The following is a 23,515-nucleotide window of genomic DNA, read 5'->3' as shown; positions in this document are numbered from 1 at the left end:
CTCATTCTTTGTTGAATTATTCAAGTGAATATGCTTTGCCATTGGTTTTAAGGATGTCCATTAAATTGTCCAGAAATTATAAGAAATTGTTAGCATGCCAGCCAGCATCTGCAGAAAGCAGGGGTTATTCTCCAGTCACTAGCCTTGCATCAGAACTACCAGAAATATATCGAGTACCTACTGTTGTAATTTGATTTCCAGCATCTGAAGACTTTTACTTTTCCATGTTTCCTTAATGTTGTCTCTTTGCCAGTCATCATAAATCTGCATGTTCTACTACTGATTGTCTTGAGGAATTTTTTACTTCATTAAAATAGTTGCACTCGGAATTTATTTTATTAACTGAACTTAACTGCTCCAATGCTTTGGTGGAATTTGAATTCTTGTTTCTAGATTAGGCCATTATATTATTAAAGTACTCCTCGAAGTGATGAAAGTAATTTTAATTGCTGTCCAAAAAGCATTTAATCAGGTTAGTTTTAAGTAACCTTATTAAACTTGACACTGATGGGAAATGAGGGAAAACTCTGTACATATCTCATGATACTGAAAGGAAAATGGTCCTGGTCACTGGAGATTAATCATCTTGGCATCACCACAGTTGATCCTTTGGATCAACCATCTTCAGCTTCCTCAATGATGCCACATCGCAGCTAACTTTGTCATTTAGTCACAGGTAATGAATGTTCTTAACAATTGCTCTGTTCAAATCAATTTGCATCTATTCTGGTAAAGAAACAGTATGTGTTTATGTTCAGAAAATCCTGACAATGTTTAGGCATGGGTATTGAACTGCAAGTCACGTTCATGCCAAACACTCATGACTAAGAAGGTTTAGCTACAACTTTCTGCAAACCTTCAATGACATTACTTTCTCCCCTGCTATCAATGTTTTATTGTCATATTAGACCAGAAATTTAACCCTACCAGTTGAGTACATTCATTGACTATACAAACAACTCAGAAGGAAGCTGGATATTCTGCAGGAAGTGACTCAGCTTCTGACTTCCTGGAGCTTTTCCATTTACAAGGAACAAGTTACGGTTTCTTTTCTCCAGTTGTCTGCATGAGTTAGTTGCGACAATGCTCAAGAATCATCCTGGTTAAAGGAATATACTTGCTTAATATTTACAAAATGTTCTGCTACAACTCACCAATGCTCTTTGATGCCAACTTCCAAACCTGTGATCATAACTAGCTTGAAAGATGAAAGCATCAGATGCTTGCAGTTATCTTTCAAGACACTGGCATTATTGACTTGAAAATGCATCCCTATTCCTGCATTGCAACTTGGTCAACATCCTGAAACTCCTGACTCATCAGTGCTCTGGGATAATTTTTACTGCAGAAGTTCAAAGTGACTCACCACCTCAGAGCAATTCAGAAAGCCCATTAAATGCTAGCCTTGCCTCGCAAAGCATGTCCACATCTAACGAACAAACAAAAGTAGATCATGGAGTCATACAGCATTGAAACACACTTCGGCCCAACTTGCCCATGCCACCCAAGATGCCACATCTACCCTGCCCACGTTTACTCCATATATGTCTTTAAATCTTTCCTATCTATGTACCTGTCCAAATGTTGATAGAGTAACCTGCTTCAACTTTCTCCTCTGGTAATTCGCTCCATGTACCCGCAGCACTCTGCGTGGAAAAGGTTGCCCTCAGGTTCCTGTTAAATTTTTACCCTCTCACCTTCAACTTGCATCCTCTGGTTCTCGATTCCCCTATTTTGTTTAGGCGAAACATGGACGATTTTCTGGGAAAACAGATGCTTGAATTGTCCAGTAATATTTTCCAAAAGGTTTGTGTTTGACACTTAATTAGTTTACAAACTGGTTTACATTTTCAATCCCACCTGTCTCTTTGACATAATTTGAAGCTTACAAAAGGAAAGTGGTGTATCAAAAATACAGAGCAATCAATGTGAATTGTATAAATATTTTTCTCCTCTTGGGCAATATTAAAAGCAAAACCACATAAAAATAAAATGGGAGTATTGAGGAAATCGAAGAATAAAAATATTTTAAAATATTGGACAAAATTATTCCTGATATTGGAAGTTGTTGATTTTGATATATTGCAACTTGGGTGGGGTTAATTACTTCCACAAAGAATTGGACACTCAGTTGTTCTTCAGAATAAGTGCAGTCTGATCTTGTTGAATCATGCACGATTTGTGAAATTGCACCTTTTGGAATTCAGGAGGCAGGGTGTGAAAGGATAGAAAAGATTTTAAAATTCATTTGGCGGTTAAGTGGGCGGCGCACATTTTACTTCAGTCTGATTGCAACTAATCGGCTTCCTCCCCTCTCTAGTAGTCCAACTGCAAAATAGAACAAGGTCATTTGTTTCAAGTCACGGGATATTTGCCTCGTTGGACAATTGTAAAATACAAATTGGTGTTATGGTGGAATCTAGTGACCATGTATATTTTTTTCCCCCTTAGCTGGTTTCATATGATCTTCAAGCTAATCTATAATTTCATAATTATGTGAATGTGAGTTTCAATGGTTGTGTATTAAATGTCTTCTGAAAATGATCTGGTTTTTAGTTGATAATCAAAAAAAATCAAAGAATAACACAGTAAATACAGTACTTAACATCATTATAAGCCAGTTTGCACTGACAGCCAATCAGTGAATTCACATTCAAGGGCACTTGGCCTCTCACCATCCCTGCCAATGAGTCCAAGTCCATTCTGAGTGAATGAGTTGTCGTGCCAGATATATTTTTGTACATACCCCTCCTCTGCCTGGGGCCATCACAGCTGATGCATCTACTCCAGCTCCATTTATTGGAAAGGCATGGTTGGCCTTCACTGAAAAGTACAGGTCATCTCTAGGTTAGGGCAGGGTACCGTTCCTGTGAACTGTTGGTAATGTCAACAGTTTGCAAATCGGATATGCAGCCACAAACCAAGTTCTGACATGGGAGAAGATGCCTGCAGCCCCACAGCAGCGATAAATCACACTGCCAGTCTCTCAAATGCTTGTTTGTGAATAAGGTTTGTACATAAGGCGTGCATTTGTAAGCTGGGCGTTACTATAAATTGTCTTATCTTAATTTTAATTAATATTAATGATTACATTTGGATAAGTAACTTTAAAAAGTATATTTAAAGGTTTTAATTCATTTGTAATTTTCTATTAATACTTTCTGATTTTAATTATTTCAACTATTTTGTACAGTACCCGTTTTATTAAGTATGTGTTTGTCTCTGATCAGTGGACAAGCTGTCAGTAAGTCATTGTGGCAGTACATGGGCAGGGCAATAGTTCCTACTCACTGCAGCCAGTCACTGATTGCTCTGCTTTCGACACAGCTGCAGAAGTGAGACCATTGGACTGTCGGAAACTGCACACTCAAGGGATGAATAAGATTACAGTTAAATTACATGATCAACATGAGACACGAACTGGGTCTCATACAATCCGACCCAATATTCGGCTTATCTGATCTTTTAATGTGCAAACCAAACGACTAATTTCTAGGAGGCTATCTTTATAGGTGACCTCAAAGTTTTATCTTGTATGTACTGAAAGATGTAAAATATTTAAATGAGCATTTCCGATTTGCACTTCATGCATGTTTAGGGTTCAACCAAATCTCCCTTTTAAAATATGTACTAGATAAACATTTGTGGGGCTCAAATATATATTTTTGAAATTTGGTGTTGAAAATTAACTATTATTTTTACTTGGGTTCAACAAGTGTTGGTTTTAAGGAAGGCCTTACATTTACATGGTACTTCGTAGTATTTTGATTTATAACGCAAAGAAATTATTTTGAAATGCACTCTGGAATTTGGGTGGACAGACAATCAACTTTATACAAGCTGCGATCCTCCAAGAAGACCATTGACCAGCCAACCTATTTTGTTGGTGCTGGTTGCGGAAGAATTGTTATCCAGGACCCTCGGTGAGCTTGCAGGCCTTCTCCAAATAGTGCCATGAGCTTTTAACTGTGGAGTACCTTCAGCATTTAATGTAATTTAAAGTTTAGCAGTTCTGATGATTTTATACTTCCTTAAGACTGACTCTGGAAGTTGCATAATTTTGCTTTCTTATCCAAGGTGCGAATGCAAACACTGTATCTAATACAACTAAACCACTTTTCATTAAAAAAAATATTGACTTATTTACTGACCCAAATGTAGATGTGGTCGAGCCGAGCAATTGTTAGTTATTTAACAATAGTGTTGATGAATCTCTTGTAGAAGTATGTACATCTCGTATGATTTTTGCATTCATGGGTCATACAAAATAAATCTTTGAACAGACTTGGGTAATCTTGTGCCTGGATAACGAACGGGTTACATTTTTGTAGACGTCCATGTCGATTTTGTGCCTAAGTTGGAAAATACACAGAAATCGCTCAATATGATAACCATACCGTCACAGTATTTTAATGAATGGGCATCAAAAGCACTTCAGACCAATAAGAAACACCTATTACTAAATGTGTAGAGAGAGAGAAAAAAGGAATTAATGTACCTCAAATTTTTTGACTAATAATATTGTGGGAGATAGAGTGCAGTGTTTGTAAACTGGTGATTGCCTCTACAGGTTTTTAATTTACTTAATGGCTCCATAAAACACTGGTAAATTTGTAGCTCAAAAACACCTGAAGTTAAATGTTTTTTTTAAATTACCAAACTAGAGATTATGTTGAAACCCAGTGAAGAAGGGATGCCTGATTTGGTTCACGTGATGCGTACCCTCTCAATGGAGAATATCCCTAATCTTCCACCAGGAGGGGGACTTGCAAGCAAGTGAGTATGAAAATATTTTTCATTTATAATGACGGTCATCACCTTTGTACCTCAGATATGATTGTTATTTGACTGCCTGAATCAACTGACTCATCTTACCACAACCAGAGAGCAATACTGAACTACTACACCCTACCTCTTTGATATCCCTTGGACTATCCTTGACCGGACTTTGACAGCATTACCTTGCACTAAACGTTATTCCCTCAATGGATTAATTATAATCATGCATTGTCTTTCTGCTGACTGGATAGCACACAACAAAAAGCTTTTCACTGTAACTCGGTACGCGTGACAATAAACTAAACTGAACTGAAATGGTTAAATAATGAGAAATAAATCAACTTATGGCAAACAAAACACTTCATTCCTCCTATATGATTTTTATTCATCTATTTTTAAAAGAATTATCTTTCCAATCATATTACAGAATAACAAATGTCCTTAAATTTATTGGTAGTGTAATCGTCGAAGAGAGGAGGAGAACTTCTTCAGTCTGAAGAAGGGTCTCGACCCGAAACGTCACCCATTCCTTCTCTCCTAGATGCTGCCTGACCTGCTGAGTTACTCCAGCATTTTGTGAATAAATACCTTAAATTCATTGGAGACAAAGCTTAACAATGGGATAAAAAAGAGCGAAGGGTTACTTCGGATATTGGAAGTGATGAGGAAATTATTTTTTGTTTTCCCAATAGCGATTAAGTGAGAAATTGCATTTGTGTTGGCCAAGGTCTTCACTGCTCCTCAGATACAGGGATAGTGCCAAAGGACTTGTAATGATGTATAGATTCAATAAAAGGACAAAGAGTAATCTTGGCAGTTGTAAGGTTGCCAGTTTAATATCAGTGGTAGGCTAGCTTTCTAGAAACCATACTGGAGATGATCATACCACAACCAGAGAGCAATATCGGTAGACTTTCAAAGAGCTCCCCCTCCCCTCCCCCCACTCACCATCAACAATACCACAGTCACATCTGTGGAGTCATTTAAGTTCCTTGGAACCATCATCTCCAGGGACCTTAAATTGGGGGCCACCATCGACTCCACAGTCAAAAAGGCCCAACAGAGGATGTACTTCCTGCGGCAACTGAGGAAACACAATCTGCCACAGGCAACGATGGTCCAATTCTGTACTGCTATCATTGAGTCCGTCCTCACCTTCTCCATCATGGTCTGGTTTGGCTCAGCCACCAAGCATGACATCCGGAGGCTGCAACAGATCGTTCGCACAGCTGAGAAGGTTGTTGGCTGCAACCTTCCCCCCATTGACGAACTGTACACTGCAAGGGCCAGGAAGCGAGCGGGCAAGATCATCTCTGACCCCTCTCACCCTGGCCACAAACTCTTTGAAGCACTTCCCTCTGGAAGACGACCCCGGACTGTCAAAGCAGCCACAGCCAGACATAAAAATAGCTTTTTTCCACAAGTGGTAGTTCTACTCAATAACCAGAGTCTGTAGTTTCTTTTTTGCTCTGGTTTATTTTCACCCACATGTTTAGACCGTAATGTTGTATCATTGTTTTGATGTGTTTATGCTTTATTCTTAATTGTTAACTGTATGTTTGTGTTGTCATTTGTGAGCGGAGCACCATGGCACATTCCTTGGCACATACTTGGCCAATAAACTGATGCATTCATTCATTCGTTCATACACAGAAACATGGACATAGAAAAAAGGTGCAGGAGGAGGCCATTTGGCCCTTCGAGCCAGCACCGCCATTCATTGTGATCATGGCTGATCATCTGCATCAGTAACCTGTGCCTGCCTTCTCCCCATATCCCTTGATTCCACTAACCCCTAGAGCTCTAACTCTTTTTAAAATTCATCCAGTGAATTGGCTTCTGGCTTCTGTGGCAGAGAATTCCACAAATTCACAACTATCTGGGTGAAAAGGTTTCTTCTCACCTCAGTTTTAAATGGCCTCTCTTTTATTCTTAGACTGTGTCCTCAATTCCTCAACTCTATCCACAGTGACTCTACATCGTCAGTCCCAATGTCATCCCTCGCAAAGGACTGAATTCCATCCCTCACCAACCTCTGCCCACCTTCCTTTCCTTTCTATGACGTATAACCCTGAATATTCAGTTTCCAGTCCTGATCCTCCTGCAGCCACGTCTCTGTAATCCCCACAGTCATACCTACCAATCTCTGAGCCTCAAGCTCATCCACTTTACTTCTTATACTTTGGGCATTCATATATAGTACCTTTAATCCTTTGCTCATCTCAGCTTCCACATCGATTCCTATTACATTTGGCCATTCTCTCCTGTTGCGTCGTGAGCTTTCTGACCCTTTAATTCTGGTGTGTTTCTTAACTATTTCTCTACTCTCTTTCCCTTTAACTCCATCCTTGTCTATCCCAGGTGAAACATTCCCCCCACTATTTAGTTTAAAACCACCCATGTAGCAGTGGCAAATCTGCCTGCCAGATAGCTGGTCCTCTGCTTGTTGAGGTATAGCCCCTGCCTGTTGAGGTAGAGCCCCTGCTTCCCCAGCCCCTGCTAGCCTCACAATATCTCTTATCTCATGCACCAGATTTTTTAATGTGGTACATTATCGAATACCTCTGTCTATTGGTCCCCCTCAATCAACTATATCTTTGAAGACTGTCAGCAAATTTGTCAGACATGATTCCTTTTCAAAAGACCATGCTGACTTGCTTTGATTGCTTTAAGCTTTTGTAAATGACTAGCTATTCCTTCATTGAGCTAGACTACAATAGCTTCCCAACTACAGATATTAAGCCAACTGATCTATAGGTTGGACAGGCTTGACTGCTTGTAAAGGCAGAAGACTAGAACAGTAAAAGGCGAATTAATGGAAACATGCAATGCTGGATGTTGAGAGGATGTTTCTACCTGTGGGTGAATCTAGAAACAGGCATCACAATTTAAATATAGGGGGTTGCCCAATTAGTACAGATGAGAAAAAAATCTTTCTGAGGGTTAAGAGTCTTTGAAATTATGACGTTGTCACGAGCAGAATAGTTAAGGCCGAACCACCTAAGAGGTATTGGAGACTGCACATGCTGGAATTTTAAGCAAAAAACAAAATGCCAGCAGAGCTCAGAGACACTACGTTCCTCCAGCAATTTGTCTTTTGCTTTCTATGCACATTTGGACTTTAAGGCGGCTTTTGGTGGGGTACAACAGAAGAGGTCAATAAACAAAATTAGAGCACGGTACCGTACTGGTCTGGATTGTTTAATGGATGTAACACAGAATAAATATAAACAGGCTATTTTCAACTTATGAGGCTATGAGCAGTTGTTCACCGCTTGAACTTATGCGGTCCCCATCTGATCGCAATCTATCAGTTATTTGGGCAAGGAGATCAAGCGTAACATATTCAAGTTTTCTAATATAAATCTAGCATTGTGGGATCTGAGGAGAATGCAGCAAGGGATTTTGGGGTTATGGACAGGTAAATGAATGGGCAAGGATATGGCAGATGAAATATGATATGGAAAAATATATAGTTATCTTTTTGGTCAGAAAAATAAAAAGGTGAAATATGATGATGTTCAGAAGAGCTTGGGAGTCTGTGTACTGAAATCCCTTAAGTTAATATCCAGATATAGCAGGCAGTTGGAAAATACGTGTAGGAAAAAAAACTGCAGATGCTAGTTTAAATCTAAGGTAGGCACAAAATGCTGGAGTAACTCAGCGGGTCATGCAGCATCTCTGGAGAGAAGGAATGGGTGACGTTTCGGGTCAAGACCCTTCAGACTGATGTTAGGGGAGGGGGCGGGACAAAGATAGGATGTAGTTGGAGACAGGAAGACGAGTGGGAGAACTGGGAAGGGGGAACTTAAGTTGGGAAATACGTTGGCTAATATTGTCAGAGGATTTGAATATTAAAACAGACAATTTTCTCCAATTATATTGGCCCCGGCGTGATAATATGTAGCATATTGTGTACGGGTTTGACCTCCCCACTTAAAAAAGGATTGAGTTAGAGGAATGCTGTTAAAATTCATCAGATTAATTCCTGGAATGGTGGCTTTGTTGCATGAGGGTTAAATAAACAGACTGGTGAATACCCTTTAGTGCTTGAAAGAGTAAGAGCTGTTTTCATCGAAAGGCACAAATTTCTCGTGGAGATTGACAGCTTAAATGTTTAGTTCAGTTTAGAGATACAGCAAGTAAACGGGCCCATCGGCTCGCTGAGTGTGCGCCGACCTACGATCACCCGTAGACTAGTTCTATCCTACAAACCAGGAACAATTTACAGAAGCCAATTAGACTACAAACCTGCATGTCTTTGGAATGTGGGAGGATACCGGAGCACCTGGAGAAAACCCACGCAGTCACAGGGAGAATGTACAAACTCCATACAGGCAGCGCTCATAGTCAGGATCAAACTTGGGTCTCTGGTGCTGTAAGGCAGCAGCTCTACCATTGTACCACCCCGCTGTGAAGTTCATGTTTTTCCGGGCTGGAGTGTCCACTGCTGTCGGTTTCAAATTCACCGTTCTGGACATAGATGCGATGAAATTTATTCACCCAGACGTGGTGGTTTCTGCATGTGTGAGGCTTGTTGAGTTTTAGTCGGTAAGTATATTCATGATTAAGATCAAAACATTTGCAGATATTGAGGAATCGAGGAATGTGAAGTTATCTGTAAGTAGGAAATTTCATGATGATAAGCCACAATCTTACTGAATGATGGAACAGGTATGAGGGGCCTAATGGTCTACCTTTGCCTTTATTTTATGTTCTTGTCAGCATCATAGAGCTATACAGCACAGATACATGCCCTGTACCCCAACTCATCCATGCTGACCAGGTTGCCTAATTGGGTTAATCCTGCTTGTCTGCACCTGGCCCAGATTCCTGCAAACCTTTTCTATCCATGTATGTGTCCAAGTGTCTTTTAATCGTCTGGCAGCTTGTTTTGCCCCTTGGATCCCTTTGGATCTTTCCCCTCTCATAGAAAATAGGTGCAGGAGGAGGCCTTTTGGCCCTTCGAGCCAGCACTGCCATTCATTGTGATCATGGCTGATCATCTACATCAGTAACCTGTGCCTGCCTTCTCCCCATACCTCTTGATTCCATTAGCCCCTAGAGCTCTATCTAATTCTCTTTTAAATTCATCCAGTGAATTTGCCTCCACTGCCTTCTGTGGCAGAGAATTCCACAAATTCACAACTCACTGGGTGAAAAGGTTTCTTCTCACCTCAGGTTTAAATGGCCTCCCCTTTATTCTTAGACTGTGTCCCCTGGTTATGGACTCCCCCAACATTGGGAACATTTTTCCTGCATCTAGCTTGTCTAGTCCTTTTATGATTTTATATGTCTCTATAAGATCCCCTCTCATCCTTCTAAACTCCAGTGAATACAAGCCGAGTCTTTCCTCGTATGGCAGTCCCTCCATCCCAGGGATTAACCTCATGAACCTACGCTGCACTGCCTCAACAGCAAGGATGTCCTTCCTCAAATTAGACCAAAACTGCACACAATACTCCAGATGTGGTCTCACCAGGGCCCTATACAACTGCAGAAAGACTTCTTTGCTCCTGTACTCAAATCCTCTCGTTATGAAGGCCAACATGCCATTAGCTTTCTTCACTGCCTGCTGTACCTGCACGCTTACTTTCAGTGACTCACGTTAAAACTGTACCCTCTAGTTTTAGACGGCACAATCCTGGAGAAAATGTTGTGGTTATTCATCTTATACATTATGATTCATCTTATACATTATGATTCATATATCTGTAAGTTCACCTACTGCACTCTGGGGGAAAAATGATCCAGTTTCTCCTTGTGTCTCAAACCTTCCAGTCCTGGTAACATTATTGTACATCTTTTTTACACCCTTACAAGTTTAATGACATCCTTCCCAAAACAGGTTGATCAGGTATGTACGCGAATATTACCAACAGCTGCAGCGCAATGTTCTAACTACTGTGCAAAATACCCTCACCAATGAAGGCAAGCATGCCAAATGCCTTCTTCACCACCCTGTCCATCTGTATCACTACCTTAAGGAAAATATGTACCTGCTTCCCTAAGGCAATCGGTTCTACATCACTCCCCGAAGCCTTACGATTTACTGGGCAAGTCCTGCCTTGTTTTGACTTACTAAATGCAAAACGGTGTGTTTATCTGATTTAAAACTCCAACTGCTATTCCTTGGTTTTGTCTTCTCCATTCCTTTCTAACCTTCAAACTGTCATCTTAAATCTCTCTAAGATAGAAACAAAATGCTGGAATAACTCAGTAGGTAAGACAACATCTCTGGACATAAGGAATAGGTGACATAAGATCTGAAGAAGGGTTCCAACCCGAATCGTCACCTATTCCTTTTGTCCGGAAATGTTGCCTTACCTGCTGAATTACTCCAGCATTTTTTGGCTATCTTCAGTATAAACCAGCATCTGCAGTTCCTTCCTACATGTCTTAAACTGTTTGTGAACAACTTTGTAACTAGTTTTGAGATCACTTGCATCTTGTGTATCTTCCACTGCATGCCATTTCGTGGCCTGGCTAGGCCACACTTTTAAGATTCCCTATTATCCTAGCTCCCAAGTTATGACTTGTTCTGATTTCTCTCTTGCGTCAGTCATGTAATGGCTTGGAAAGCTCACCCTGTCCATAAACCATCTTTCTCCATTGATCCCTTCTCACTAAACTGCTGGTCACTCAAAAGATCACCCAAAATCTCTTCCTGTCTGATATTCACCGATATTGCTGATGTTCTTTAATTTTAATTCTTAATCTCCCATCCCATTAAATCTGCTGTTCCTAATTCTCTCGCAGATACAGAACTGCAAGGAGTGAATCTTTTTTTCCTTTTCTAATATCTGATCTGGTTCTATCTGTTTCAGACTGGAGTGAAGCACCCTACTAATTCTTAAAATGTTTGAATCTTTTTCTCTAATGTTCATTCGCAATGGGGAAATTTTTAGTCTGTGAAAGATTTGCTAAAAGTAAGGTAACAAAAATAATTTTATTCGTGTTTAACTATCAAAATTCGATTAAACTAGATTTCTTGGTTTATTACCGGTTTACATTTTGTTAGAGGTAATAGCCACACAATAAAGTCTCTTAATTTCAAAGTAGCAGGAAAAAAGTTTGATAATTTGTATTTCCCTAAACCCTTTAGGCGCAGTGTGATTGAAGCTGTTTATAATAGACTGAATCCACACAGGGATGATGATGGGGTGAGTTTTATTTTCTTATGCATATGCTGTCAATGTACAAAAGAGATGCAGATTTTGTTCCTGATTAGAATGTGCAAAATGCTGACTGATGCAGTTTTATTTGATTACATTTTAAGTAAATGGGTTCCATTTGGTAACTAAGAGACAAATTTGTCATCATGCAACAAAATAGGCCATTTGGCTCAAACAGAAACATTTTGGGCATAATTTCTGTAATTTATGAGATATTAATTATTTTCAAATGTGTAAGCACATTCTAATTGGCTAAACTGTATTCCAATAAAAATGTTGCTATTATTGAGGGTAACAACAAGAAATTAAGTGCAAATAATCAATCTTTTAAAAATATGTTTGATGAGTAATGCTCATCAAGATCATGACTCAAAGGATGGGGAAGCTTCTCCCTTTTCTGGCACACTATGAATGCTTGTGTAAATGGAACCTATAAATTAGCGTCCTGAATGGTATTAATTTATGATCAGTACTGCTGCAGCCTTTTGAGAACCGAGGTCAAAACTGTTAAAGCATTAACTTCTAAATTGCATTGAAATTCGGGTAACAATGTCAAAATAATCATCTTAATTTGTAACAATTAGACTATAAAATAAAAACTGGAGATGCTCAGCTGTCAGTCAGCATCAGTGGGGAGAGAAACAAAGTTAGTGTTTCAGAGTTATGGGCAACACATTGGTGCAGCAGAAGAGTTGCTGCCTTGCAGCACCGGAGACCCAGGTTTGATCCCGACTTAGGGTGCTTTCTGTACTGAGTTTGAACGTTCACCCCGTGACCGCGTGGGTTTTCTCCAAGATCTTTGGTTTCCTTCCACGCTCCAAAGACATACAGGTATGTAGGTTAATTGGCTTGGTGTATGTGTAAATTGTCCCTCGTGTGTGTTGGATAGTGTTAATGTGTGGGGATAGCTGGTCGGTGCAGACTCGGTGGGCCGAAGGGTCTGTTTCTGCGCTGTATCTTTAAAACTAAACTAAAAGAATGATGTTCTTTTTGCAGAACTGTTGAAAGTTAGAAATAAAGTCATTTAAAGTTTGAGTGATGGAATAGTCTGGCATTTCATCAGAACTTCTCTGCAATTTTCTAGCACTTTTCTGTAACTTAAACTTTAAAGATATTTTTATTTCTTACTTTCATCAGTCTGCTGAATGAATGTCAACTGAAATATTAACTCCATTCCTTTCTTTACAGATGCTGCCTGACCTCATAAGTACCTCCAGTAGTTTTTTTTCCATTTCAGATTGCAAAGACTTGCAGCATCTCAGTAACAGTATTATTATTTGAAATCAATCTGGATGTCTCCGTTCATTTGATATATCCTATATTAGTTCAATTATTGACAGACCCAGGCACCTCATATTTTTCTAAATACTCTCCAGCTCCAATAAGATTTGTAGTTTGGTGCAAGTTAGGATGAATAATGGTACAATGAATTCAGCTGAGGTTCTTGAGCACAAACATTTGTGGTGATGTTGATAATAGGATAATAGTTTTAGGCTAAATATGGTAATGATCAATTGATAAAATGGGCAGATTAATGGCAGATTAAATTTCTTCCTAATCAGTGCTTGAATCCAGTTGATTCACTTTGGGAGATCTAACAAGGGTGAGGCATTGACAACAAATGAAGAGGAAGTATTGAGGAACAAAGAGACCTTGATTATGTTGCAAGAATCCCTGAATGTGGTCGTGCAGTTAATTCAGATGTGGAGAAGTTAAGATGTACACCCTGGCCTGCATTAGTTGTATTCAGGATATAAGAGCAGAGACACTTTGATGCAAGTTTACCAATTGGATAAGCCATAGCTGGAGTACTGTGTTCTAGTTGTCATTACATGCGGAGGATATGATTACACTGGAAAATGTGGAGAGAACATTTACCAATATATTGGCTGGGATGGAGCATTTTTGTTCGATAGGCTGGGTGTGGTGTTAATATTGGTTTAATATTGTCACATCTACTGAGATACAGTGAAAGACTTTGTTTTGTGTACTATCCAGGTAAATCATACCATACATGAATACAAAAGGTAGTGCAAAAATAAAAATGTAACAAAATGTAGAATTTCATGTCAAAGCTCCAGAGATAAATGTAGATTAAAAAGTGCAAGGGTCACAATGAAGTAGATTGGGAGGTCAGGACTACATCCTCAGTGTACAAGAGGTCCATTCGTGGGTAGGAAGGAACTGCAGATGCTGGTTTATACTGAAGATAGACACAAAATGCTGGAGTAACTCAGTGCGACAGGCAGCATCTCTGGATCAAAGGAATGTGTGACGTTTCGGGTCGAGACCCTCCTTCAGACCAAAGGTTGGGGAGAGGGAGACTAGAGGTGTGGAAAGGTAATGTGTGAAAACGACAGATCAAAGCAGACGATGCTCAAGGAAATGTAGAATGGTTCATTGTTGGCTTGGGGGAAGGTGACAACGGGGCAAACAATTAGTAAAATAAATCTGGAGGAAAGGGAGAACTAAGGTGGGGGAGGGACGGAGAGGGGGAAAGCAAGGGTTACGAAGTTAGAGAAATCAATATTCATACCGCTGGGTTGTAAGCTGCCCAAGTGAAATATGAGATGCTGTTCCTCCAATTTGCGTTAAAGTGTTTAGCAACCAGGAGATTGCTTTGGTCTAGGCAGGCTGAGGTGTTCAGTGAAACAATCGCTGAGCCTGTGCTTGGTCTCGCCAATATATAGGAGTTCACACCTGGAACAGCGGATACAGTAGATAAGGTTGGAGAAGGTGCAAATGAACCTCTGTCTCACCTGAAAGGACTGTCGGGGAACTTGTCCAAAGTCGAGGGAGGAGGCATAGGGACAGGTGTTGCTTCTCCTGCGGTTACAGGGTAAAGTACCTGGGGATAGGGTGGTTTGGGTGGGAAGGGATGTTAACCAGGAAACTTTCTCTGTGGAAAGGGGTGGACATAGGATGTGGCTAGTGATGGGATCCCGTTGGAGGTGGCGAAAATGTTGGAGGGTTATGTGTTGATTATTGCTGATGGGGTGAAAGGTGAGGTCGAGGGATATTTGTTGTAACTGGGGGAAGGGGAGCAAGAGCGGAGCTGTGGGATACCGTGGTGATTAGTGTGAGGGCCTCATCTATGATAAAAGAGGACAACCCCCTTTCCCAGAAGAATGAGGACATCTCGGATGTCCTGGTATGGAACACCTCATCTGGGGCACAGATACAGCGTAGACGGAGGAATTGGGCGACGGACTGTATTCCCTACTCCTAATTCCTCCGTCTACGCCACGTCTAAAAAGAGCTATAGCAGAATTTGGACGCACTGTTGTAAGTGTATAATGAGTACAGTAAGAGGGTGAATAGCCTTCTGGGGCAGTGGCATTGAGAATTTTCATGGAGGATGTTTTGTCCTCCCCTTGCTGATTATAGTGTATGGGTAGGAAGTCAAGTGCTAAGTTCTCAGTCCAGGAATTTGGAGATGAGTTTGATTGGAATGATGGTGTTGAAGGTGGAGATATTGTCAATAAATAAGAGTATGATGTAGGTGTCCTTGTTTTCCAGAGTTTTTTTGTAATGAATGCAAGGCCATAGAGATGACATCTTCTGTGGTGGTAAGCAAATTGTAGTAGATCCAGGTTGTTTTAGAGCAGGGGCCTCCAAACGTTTCTGTGAGGAGGAGTGGCGAGATTTGCGCCGCTCCTCCACTCTCTTCCCCGGCCCCGTCTCCCTCTAACGCAGCAAAATAAGAACAAAACACAATTGTAGTTGTTGTTCAGAAGCCCCGCATCACCGGGGTGAGCAGCAGCGGCGAGGAGGGAAGTTTCACTTGTGTTTGTTCTTATTTAATTGGGGGGGGGGGGGTTGACAAATTGGGAGCATAAAGATGGAGTTAAAGGGGAAGCGAATACAGGAAAAATTGCAAAAGACTCCCGAATAAATGGGAAGGAAAGTTCAAGATGGGATAAGAGAGTAAGGTCAGGGCCAATGGTGACCATGGAGTATGAGAGAGGAGGTGAATACCGAAGTTAAAGTGTTGTATTTGAATGCGTGAAGTATAAAAAATAAAGTGGATGAGCTTGAGGCTCAGTTAGACATTGGCAAGTATGATGTTGTGGGAATTACAGAGACATGGCTACAAGAGAACCAGGGCTGGGAGCAGAATACTTGGGGGTATACGACCTATCGAAAAGACAGATAGTTGTGCAGAGGGGGTGGGGTCACTCTGTTGGTAAGGAATGACATCCAGTCCCTTGCAAGGGGTGACATAGAATCAGGAGATGTAGAATCAGTATGGATAGAACTGAGGAATTGTAAGGGTAAAAAGACCCTTTTGGGAGTTATCTACAGGCCCCCAAACTGTAGCCTGGACATAGGGTGCAAGTTGAATCAAGAGTTAAAATTGGCATGTCGCAAAAGTAATGTGGTTATGGGAGATTTCAACATGCAGATAGACTGGGAAAATCAGGTTGGTACTGGACTCCAGGAAAGGGAGTTCGTGGAGTGCCTCCGAGATGGATTCTTAGAACGGCTTGTACTGGAGCCAACCAGGGAGAAGGCAATTCTGGATTTAGTGTTGTGTAATGAACCTGATTTGATAAGGGAACTCAAGGTTAAAGAGCCATTAGGAGGCAGTGATCACAATATGATAAGTTTTACTCTACAATTTGAGAGGGAGAAGGGAAAATCGGAAGTGTCGGTATCACAATAGCAAAGGGGATTACAGAGACGAGGGAGGATCCGGCAAGATTTGACTGGAAGGAGGCCTTAGCAGGGAAGACGGTGGAACAGCAATGGCAGGTATTCCTGGGAATAATGCAGAAGTTGCAGGATCAATTTATCCCAAAGAGGAGGAAAGATTCTAAGGGGAGTAAGAGGCGCCCGTGGCTGACAAGGGAAGTCAAGGACAGTATAAAAATAAAAGAGAAGAAGTATAACATAGCAAAGAAGAGTGGAAAGCCAGAGGATTGGGACTCTTTTAAAGAGCAGCAAAAGATAACTAAAAAGGCAATACGGGGAGAAAAGATGAGGTACGAGGGTAAGCTAGCCAATAATATAAAGGAGGATAGTAAAAGCTTCTTTAGGTACGTGAAGAGGAAAAAAATAGTTAAGGCAAATGTGGGTCCCTTGAAGACAGAAGCAGGTGAATTTATTATGGGGAACAAGGAAATGGCAGACGAGTTGAACCAGTACTTTGGATCTGTCTTCACTAAGGAAGGTAAACAATCTCCCAGATGTTCTAGTGGCCAGAGATCCTAGGGTGATGGAGGAACTGAAGGAGATTCACATTGGGCAGGAAATGGTGTTGGGTAGACTGATGGGACTAAAGGCTGATAAATCCCCAGGGCCTGATGGTCTGCATCCCAAGGTACTTAAGGAGGTGGCTCTAGAAATCGTGGACACATTGGCGATCATTTTCCAATGTTCTATAGATTCAGGATCAGTTCCTGTGGATTGGAAGGTAGCTAATGTTATCCCAATTTTCAAGAAAGTAGGGAGAGAGAAAACAGGAAATTATAGCCCAGTTAGTCTGACATGGATGGTGGGGAAGATGCTGGAGTCAATTATAAAAGACGAAATTGCATGGATTTACGAAGGGGAAATCATGCTTGACTAATCTTCTGGAATTTTTTGAGGATGTAACTAGGAAAATGGATAGCAGAGAGCCAGTTGATGTAGTGCACCTTGACTTTCAGAAAGCCTTCGACAAGGTCCCACATAGGAGATTAGTGGGCAAAATTAGAGCATGGTATTGGGGGTAGGGTACTGACATGGATAGAAAATTGGTTGGCAGACAGAAAACAGAGTGGGGATAAATGGTCCCTTTCAGAATGGCAAGCAGTGACTAGTGGGGTGCCGCAAGTTTCGGTGCTGGGACCACAGCTATTTACAATATACATTAATGATTTGGATGAAGGGATTTAAAAGTAACATTAGCAAATTTGCAGGTGACAAAGCTGGGTGGTAGTGTGAACAGTGAGGAAGATGCTATGAGGTTGCAGGGTGACTTGGACTGGTTGTGTGAGTGGGCGGATGCATGGCAGATGTAGTTTAATGTGGATAAATGTGAGGTTATCCACTTTGGTGGTAAGAATAGGAAGGCAGATTATTATCTGAATGGTGTCAAGTTAGGAAAAGGGGACGTACAACGAGATCTGGGAGTCCTAGTGCATCAGTCACTGAAAGGAAGCATGCAGGTCCAGCAGGCAGGGAAGAAAGAGAATGGAATGTTGGCCTCATAACAAGGGGAGTTTATAGGTGCAAAGAGATCCTTCTGCAGTTGTACAGGGCCCTAGTGAGACCACACCTGGAGTATTGTGTGCAGTTTTGGTCTCCAAACTTGAAGGACATTCTTGCTATTGAAGGAGTGCAGCATAGGTTCACGAGGTTAATTCCCGGAATGGCGGGACTGTCGTACGTTGAAAGACTGGAGCGACTGGGCTTGTGTACTCGGGAGTTTAGAAGGATGAGAGGGGATCTTATTGAAGCATATAAGATTACGAAGGGATTGGACAGGCTAGAGGCAGGAAACATGTTCCTGATGTTGGGGGAGTCCCGAACCAGGTGCCACAATTTAAGAATAAGGGGTAGGCCATTTAGAACGGAGATGAGGAAGAACTTTTTCACCCAGAGTTGTGAAGCTGTGGAATTCTCTGCCTCAGAAGGCAGTGGAGGCCAATTCTCTGGATGCTTTGAAGAGAGAGTTAGATAGAGCTCTTAAGGATAGCGGAGTCAGGGGGTATGGGGAGAAGGCAGGAACGGGGTACTGATTGAGAATGATCAGCCATGATCACATTGAATGGCGGTGCTGGCTCGAAGGGCCGAATGGCCTCCTCCTGCACCTATTGTCTATTGTCTATTGTCTACCCGCAAGTGGTGGGGCTCCTTCACCAGACCCTCTGACACCCTCCCCTTCCCCGCGCTCCCGCTCTCACCCGCTGCTCCCTCTACCCCGACTCTCTTTCCCCCCACCCCTCTCTCTCCCCACGGGGAGCGGAGGCGTGGAGGGAAGTTTCCTTGAGTTTGTTGTTTGCGAGGGGGTCCTGCGATCTCTCGCCTTTTCCCGGCTCTGGGTCGGTGGCGATCTGCTCTCCGGTGAACCTTCGCCGGCAGCTTCTGCCTCCAGTCCCCGCCGCCAAAGAGCTTGCTGCGGGCCAGATAAAATCTCGTGGCAGGATGAATTTGGCCCGCGGGCCATAGATGGAGACCCCTGTTTTAGAGGCTGGAATTGATGGAAGTGCTCCATTACTATATCAAAAGGTTTGTTGTCCTTTGAATGGAGGAGGCTGAGGGAGTACCTGACAGAGATATAAAAAAGTATGAGGGGCAAGTAAATAAGTATAAGGGGCATGGTGGATATTAGGAAACGTTTTCCTCGTAGCGGTGGAGTTGAAACTAGAGGTTATTGAGTTTAATGTAAGAGGTTGAGAGGGAATCTGAGGGAGCCTTTTTTTCATCGAGAGGGTTATTGAAATCTGGGAAACACTGCTTGAGTGGGTGATGGAGGCAGGAATTCTCACAACATTTACCTGTATCTAGATCAGCACTCGAATTGGCAAGGCAAAGAAGGCTTGGAGACCATGTGCTGACAAGGTAGATATGGATAGAAACATGATGGTTAACATGGTGGGCCAAATGGCTAATTTCTGCTCTATGTGACTCTGATTCTTTGAGCATGCATATTCTTCTTTAATTTGAGACTTAAATATTAATATAACTCCTTCCTGCCAGTGTTCAGTTTTTTCAATGAATTCTGGAAATAAAGTAAGTTGCTGCTTACGCAAAAAGGTTGTTTTTTTTACAATTCATAACAATCAAATTTATCATTTTACTGGACAAAAAAAAAGTTATTAGCTGGTTATTAGCCTTTAGATTCTTAGCAATGTTTTAATAGTGCTTTTAAATCTTATTTTTCACTTCTGTTGTTTACTATAAAATCTGGCGTAAATAAATCAATAGTCAATAGTCAATTTATTTGTCACATACACATAAATGTGCAGTGAAATGAAAAATTACCCGCAGTTCAACAATAAGACCAATAAGAATAATCAATAAAAATGCAATAACACATACAATCATAAACCAACACCAAACAAAAGAAACATCCATCACAGTGAGTCTCCTCCAGTCACCTCCTCACTGTGATGGAAGGCCAGAATGTCTTTTTCTCTTCCCTGCTGTCTTCTCCTGCGGTCAAGGCTGTTGGAGTTGCCACGTCGGGACTCCCGACATTGAAGCCCCGCCGGGCGGAGAAAATCCCGCAGCCTATTTCAGGCCGCGCCGGACGGTGAAAGGTCCGCGGCGGGCCGACCCAAGCCCCGCGATTCGGGGCGGGCGAAGACGCTGCCGCTGCCGGAGCTCCCGATGTCGGCCCCCATCCAGGGGCCTGCGGGCTTCCGACGTCCATGCGGCCCGCACCGAAGCCTCCGGAGACGAGCCGCAGCGCCACCACAGCCTCCGAAGGCAGCCAGCGCCGTAGGTGGTGAGTCCGGGCCGCGGGCTCTGCGAACCAGAGCCCAGGTGGTCCTAGCCGGAGGCCGCCAGCTTCAGGTGCATGGCCGATGGTAGGCCGCAGCGGGAACGGAGACACGACACAGAAACAAAGGTTGGGTCTTCGTTTGGGAGAGACAATGTTACAGTTCCCACCCCCCCCCCACATAACACACAACCGCAAACACTACATCATATTTAAACTACAATTAAGACAAAAACAACAAAAAACACAAAAGACAATGGACTGCAGGCAAGCCGCAGCTGCGAGGGCAGCGCTGGCTCCTCCCTGTGTCCCACATTTTTTTCCCACTTTTGCAAACTTCAGTTTTAGGAAAATATCTTTCTTGAAAAATCCCCAGCATCTTCTGCATAAAGTATGGCCTGTATGTGTATGGTGTATGCTAAACCTTCATCATTTGATGCTGCTTATTGCAGAATGGCAAAATTTGCTACTCAGATTTCAAGGTTTGAAGAGTTTGAAAGGTAAATTTTGAAATTTGTACCATTACCTGTGGTTTGTTTTCATCACCTGTACGGGCAAGTCCATTAGGTCACAATTGAAACAGCGGGTTTGGAGATTTGGTCCGACAGCAGGAGTGGCGGCATCCATTTTAAAGTATGACTGGAAAAGCCAGGTTTACGGGCATTGAGAAGCGTATGACACTTGAGGCAGTGTGGCAAGCTGAATGCAGTTCTTGTAGCAACCCATAGTATAGGTGGACTCACCAATATACACGCATATGATGCACTTTGCATTTGTCATGCTTTATTTTTTGGCCCATTTAAAAAGATCCAAGAAATCAATATATGCCAGATTAAACAATAGCTATAATTTCTAATGGACTTTGTTTTCTTCACTTTACTTTCTTTTGTAATTTCTCAATTTCTGATTGTATTCTGGTTGTGTGCAGAATAATTATCATTCATTAGTTTCAAAATGGAAGGTTAATATTTTTTAATTATATGCAAAAAAGGAACGTCACTGTTTCTAGGTACATGTAACAACAAGTACCAATGATGAACAAGGTTCGAGCTGTGAAATAGAACATGTACCTTTCTGTAGCAAGCTTGGTCTATTTATAAAGCGCAAATATAGTTCCCTGGCGCTAAAGTAGAAAACCTAATGTTGGAAATATTTAAATAGATCAGGTATCATCTGTGGAGAGAGAAATGCAGTTGATATTTCAAGTAGCTGAATTCACCTCTTAGAGATAATGAGAGGTGATTGACCTAATTAAAAATAAATTGTGGCCTGAAGACATTGCAACAGGAGTTTATCTCAGGCCATTCATCATCATCTCATTATTGACCAAAAATTCTTCTTGCCCCAACTCCCAAACATCATTGTTTGCTCTGAAGTAGTAGGTATTCAAATATATTTGAATAATGTTTAATTTTATTTGCTGTTACTCATTTAATGAAGAGTGTATGCTAACAAGATTCAGATCATCTGTCTCATGAAGATGTAAATGGAGGATCATGAGACCCTTTGCCCTCATTCATCCATTACCACCATTTCCATTATTTAGTCTTTCATGGAATGTGCCTTAAGTTAGCTATTTCCTTTCTATACTCAGTCCAGATCAGAGTCTACTGCGAAAGGTCAGTTATTTCTGCAGCTTCAGAGATGCTGTCTGACCTGCTGACTTCCTTCAGCAGTTTGTTCTGTGCTACAGATCTTCACTTTATTAGTGCCACACCTGTTTAAAACATGCTTAGAGTCATAGAGTTGTACAGCCTTTCAGACCACACTAATCCCACTTGCCCGGACATATTTAACAAGGATGCAGAAATCCCTGGCAATGTCCTAGATCCCTTCTCTCTTACATCGCAGAGCTTTGTGGGATAGATTTCTTCTGGCCCTGGGGAGTTATTAACCCTAGTACACCCATTACATCCAGCACCACGTTCTCCAGAGGATGGCTAAAACAGCACATCTGTCAGTGTTATCCTGTGGAAACTGCTGACAGGATATTGTTATGTTGTGCTGTTTTTGCCGCCCTCCTCTAGATATTAATCTGTTCCAGATTACCTAATTTTATGTGGTTCTAATTATGTCATAAAACTGAGGTATTAACTATGTGTCACTCCCCTCGGATGCTATCTGGTTAATTGAGTACTTTCAGTGTTTTTATTCTTTTTTCAAATTTCCAGCATCTGCATTTTTTTTGCATTTGATTATTGCTAATTATGTTTCTCATTTGCAAGAAATAAAGGTTTCCCCATCTCTTAGGTTAAATTGTGGTTGCTTAATTTAATCTTGCACCCTTTATTTAATTATGTAACATTTGTAATTTTCCAGTCATCCAGCATATGCTGATGCTTAGAAGGTTAATGACCGGTACTTCAGCAGTTTCCCCCCTTACACCCCTCAGCTAACGAGGATGCATCACTGGCAGTCCGCTTCCATAACTAAATCTTTTATATTCCCTGATTGGGCTCACTTCTCTTACTGCATCTTTACTAATTACGTCTTCAGAAGATGATTGCATTCCTTTCTAGATTTGCCCACTTTTTTCACATACCCTTTTTGCCTTTATATTTATACTTTCCCTCTGAACTTTCAATGATCAAAGCTTAAAGTATAATAAAGTTTACCAGCATAGATTAAGCATACATGGAAGTGCAGTGCCCTCCATAATGTTTGGGACAAAGACCCATCATTTATTTATTTGCCTCTGTACTCCACAAATTTGAGATTTGTAATAGAAAAAAATCACATGTGGTTAAAGTGCATATTGTCAGATTTTAATAAAGGCTGTTTTTATACATTTTGGTTTCACCGTGTAGAAATTACAGCAGTATTTATACATTGTCCCCCCATTTCAGGACACCATAATGTTTGGGACACAGCAATGTCATGTAAATGAAAGTAGTTATGTTTCTATTTTGTTGCATATCCTTTGCATGCAATGACTGCTTGAAGTCTGCGCTTCATGGACATCACCAGTTGCTGGGTGTCTTCCCCGGTGATGTTCTGCCAGGCCTGTATTGCAGTCATCTTTAGCTTATGCTTGTTTTTGGGGCTAATCCTCTTCCGTTTTCTCTTCAGCATATAAAAGGCATGCTCAATTGTGTTCAGATCGGGTGATTGACTTGGCCACTTAAGAATT

General features: G+C 41.4%; 1 protein-coding gene across 9 annotated transcripts in view; it reads left to right on the top strand.

Moving 5' to 3' along the window:
• Nucleotides 1-23,515, top strand: part of ppm1ba (protein phosphatase, Mg2+/Mn2+ dependent, 1Ba) — a 109,995-nt gene that overhangs the window by 77,322 nt on the left and 9,158 nt on the right. For 5 of the 9 annotated variants that reach the window (XM_078405008.1, XM_078405005.1, XM_078405004.1 and 2 more), the window contains exons 4-6: nucleotides 4,665-4,776; nucleotides 11,885-11,942; nucleotides 19,449-19,502. In XM_078405008.1, the coding sequence (XP_078261134.1) occupies nucleotides 4,665-4,776; nucleotides 11,885-11,942; nucleotides 19,449-19,502 (224 nt within the window). The remainder of the gene's footprint in view (nucleotides 1-4,664; nucleotides 4,777-11,884; nucleotides 11,943-19,448; nucleotides 19,503-23,515) is intronic. The other 4 variants (XM_078405011.1, XM_078405006.1, XM_078405009.1 and 1 more) reach the window with 1 other exon arrangement.

Source organism: Rhinoraja longicauda, chromosome 9 (assembly GCF_053455715.1).
Source record: "Rhinoraja longicauda isolate Sanriku21f chromosome 9, sRhiLon1.1, whole genome shotgun sequence".
NCBI lineage: Eukaryota > Metazoa > Chordata > Chondrichthyes > Rajiformes > Arhynchobatidae > Rhinoraja > Rhinoraja longicauda.
This window is presented reverse-complemented; position numbering and strand designations above follow the sequence as displayed.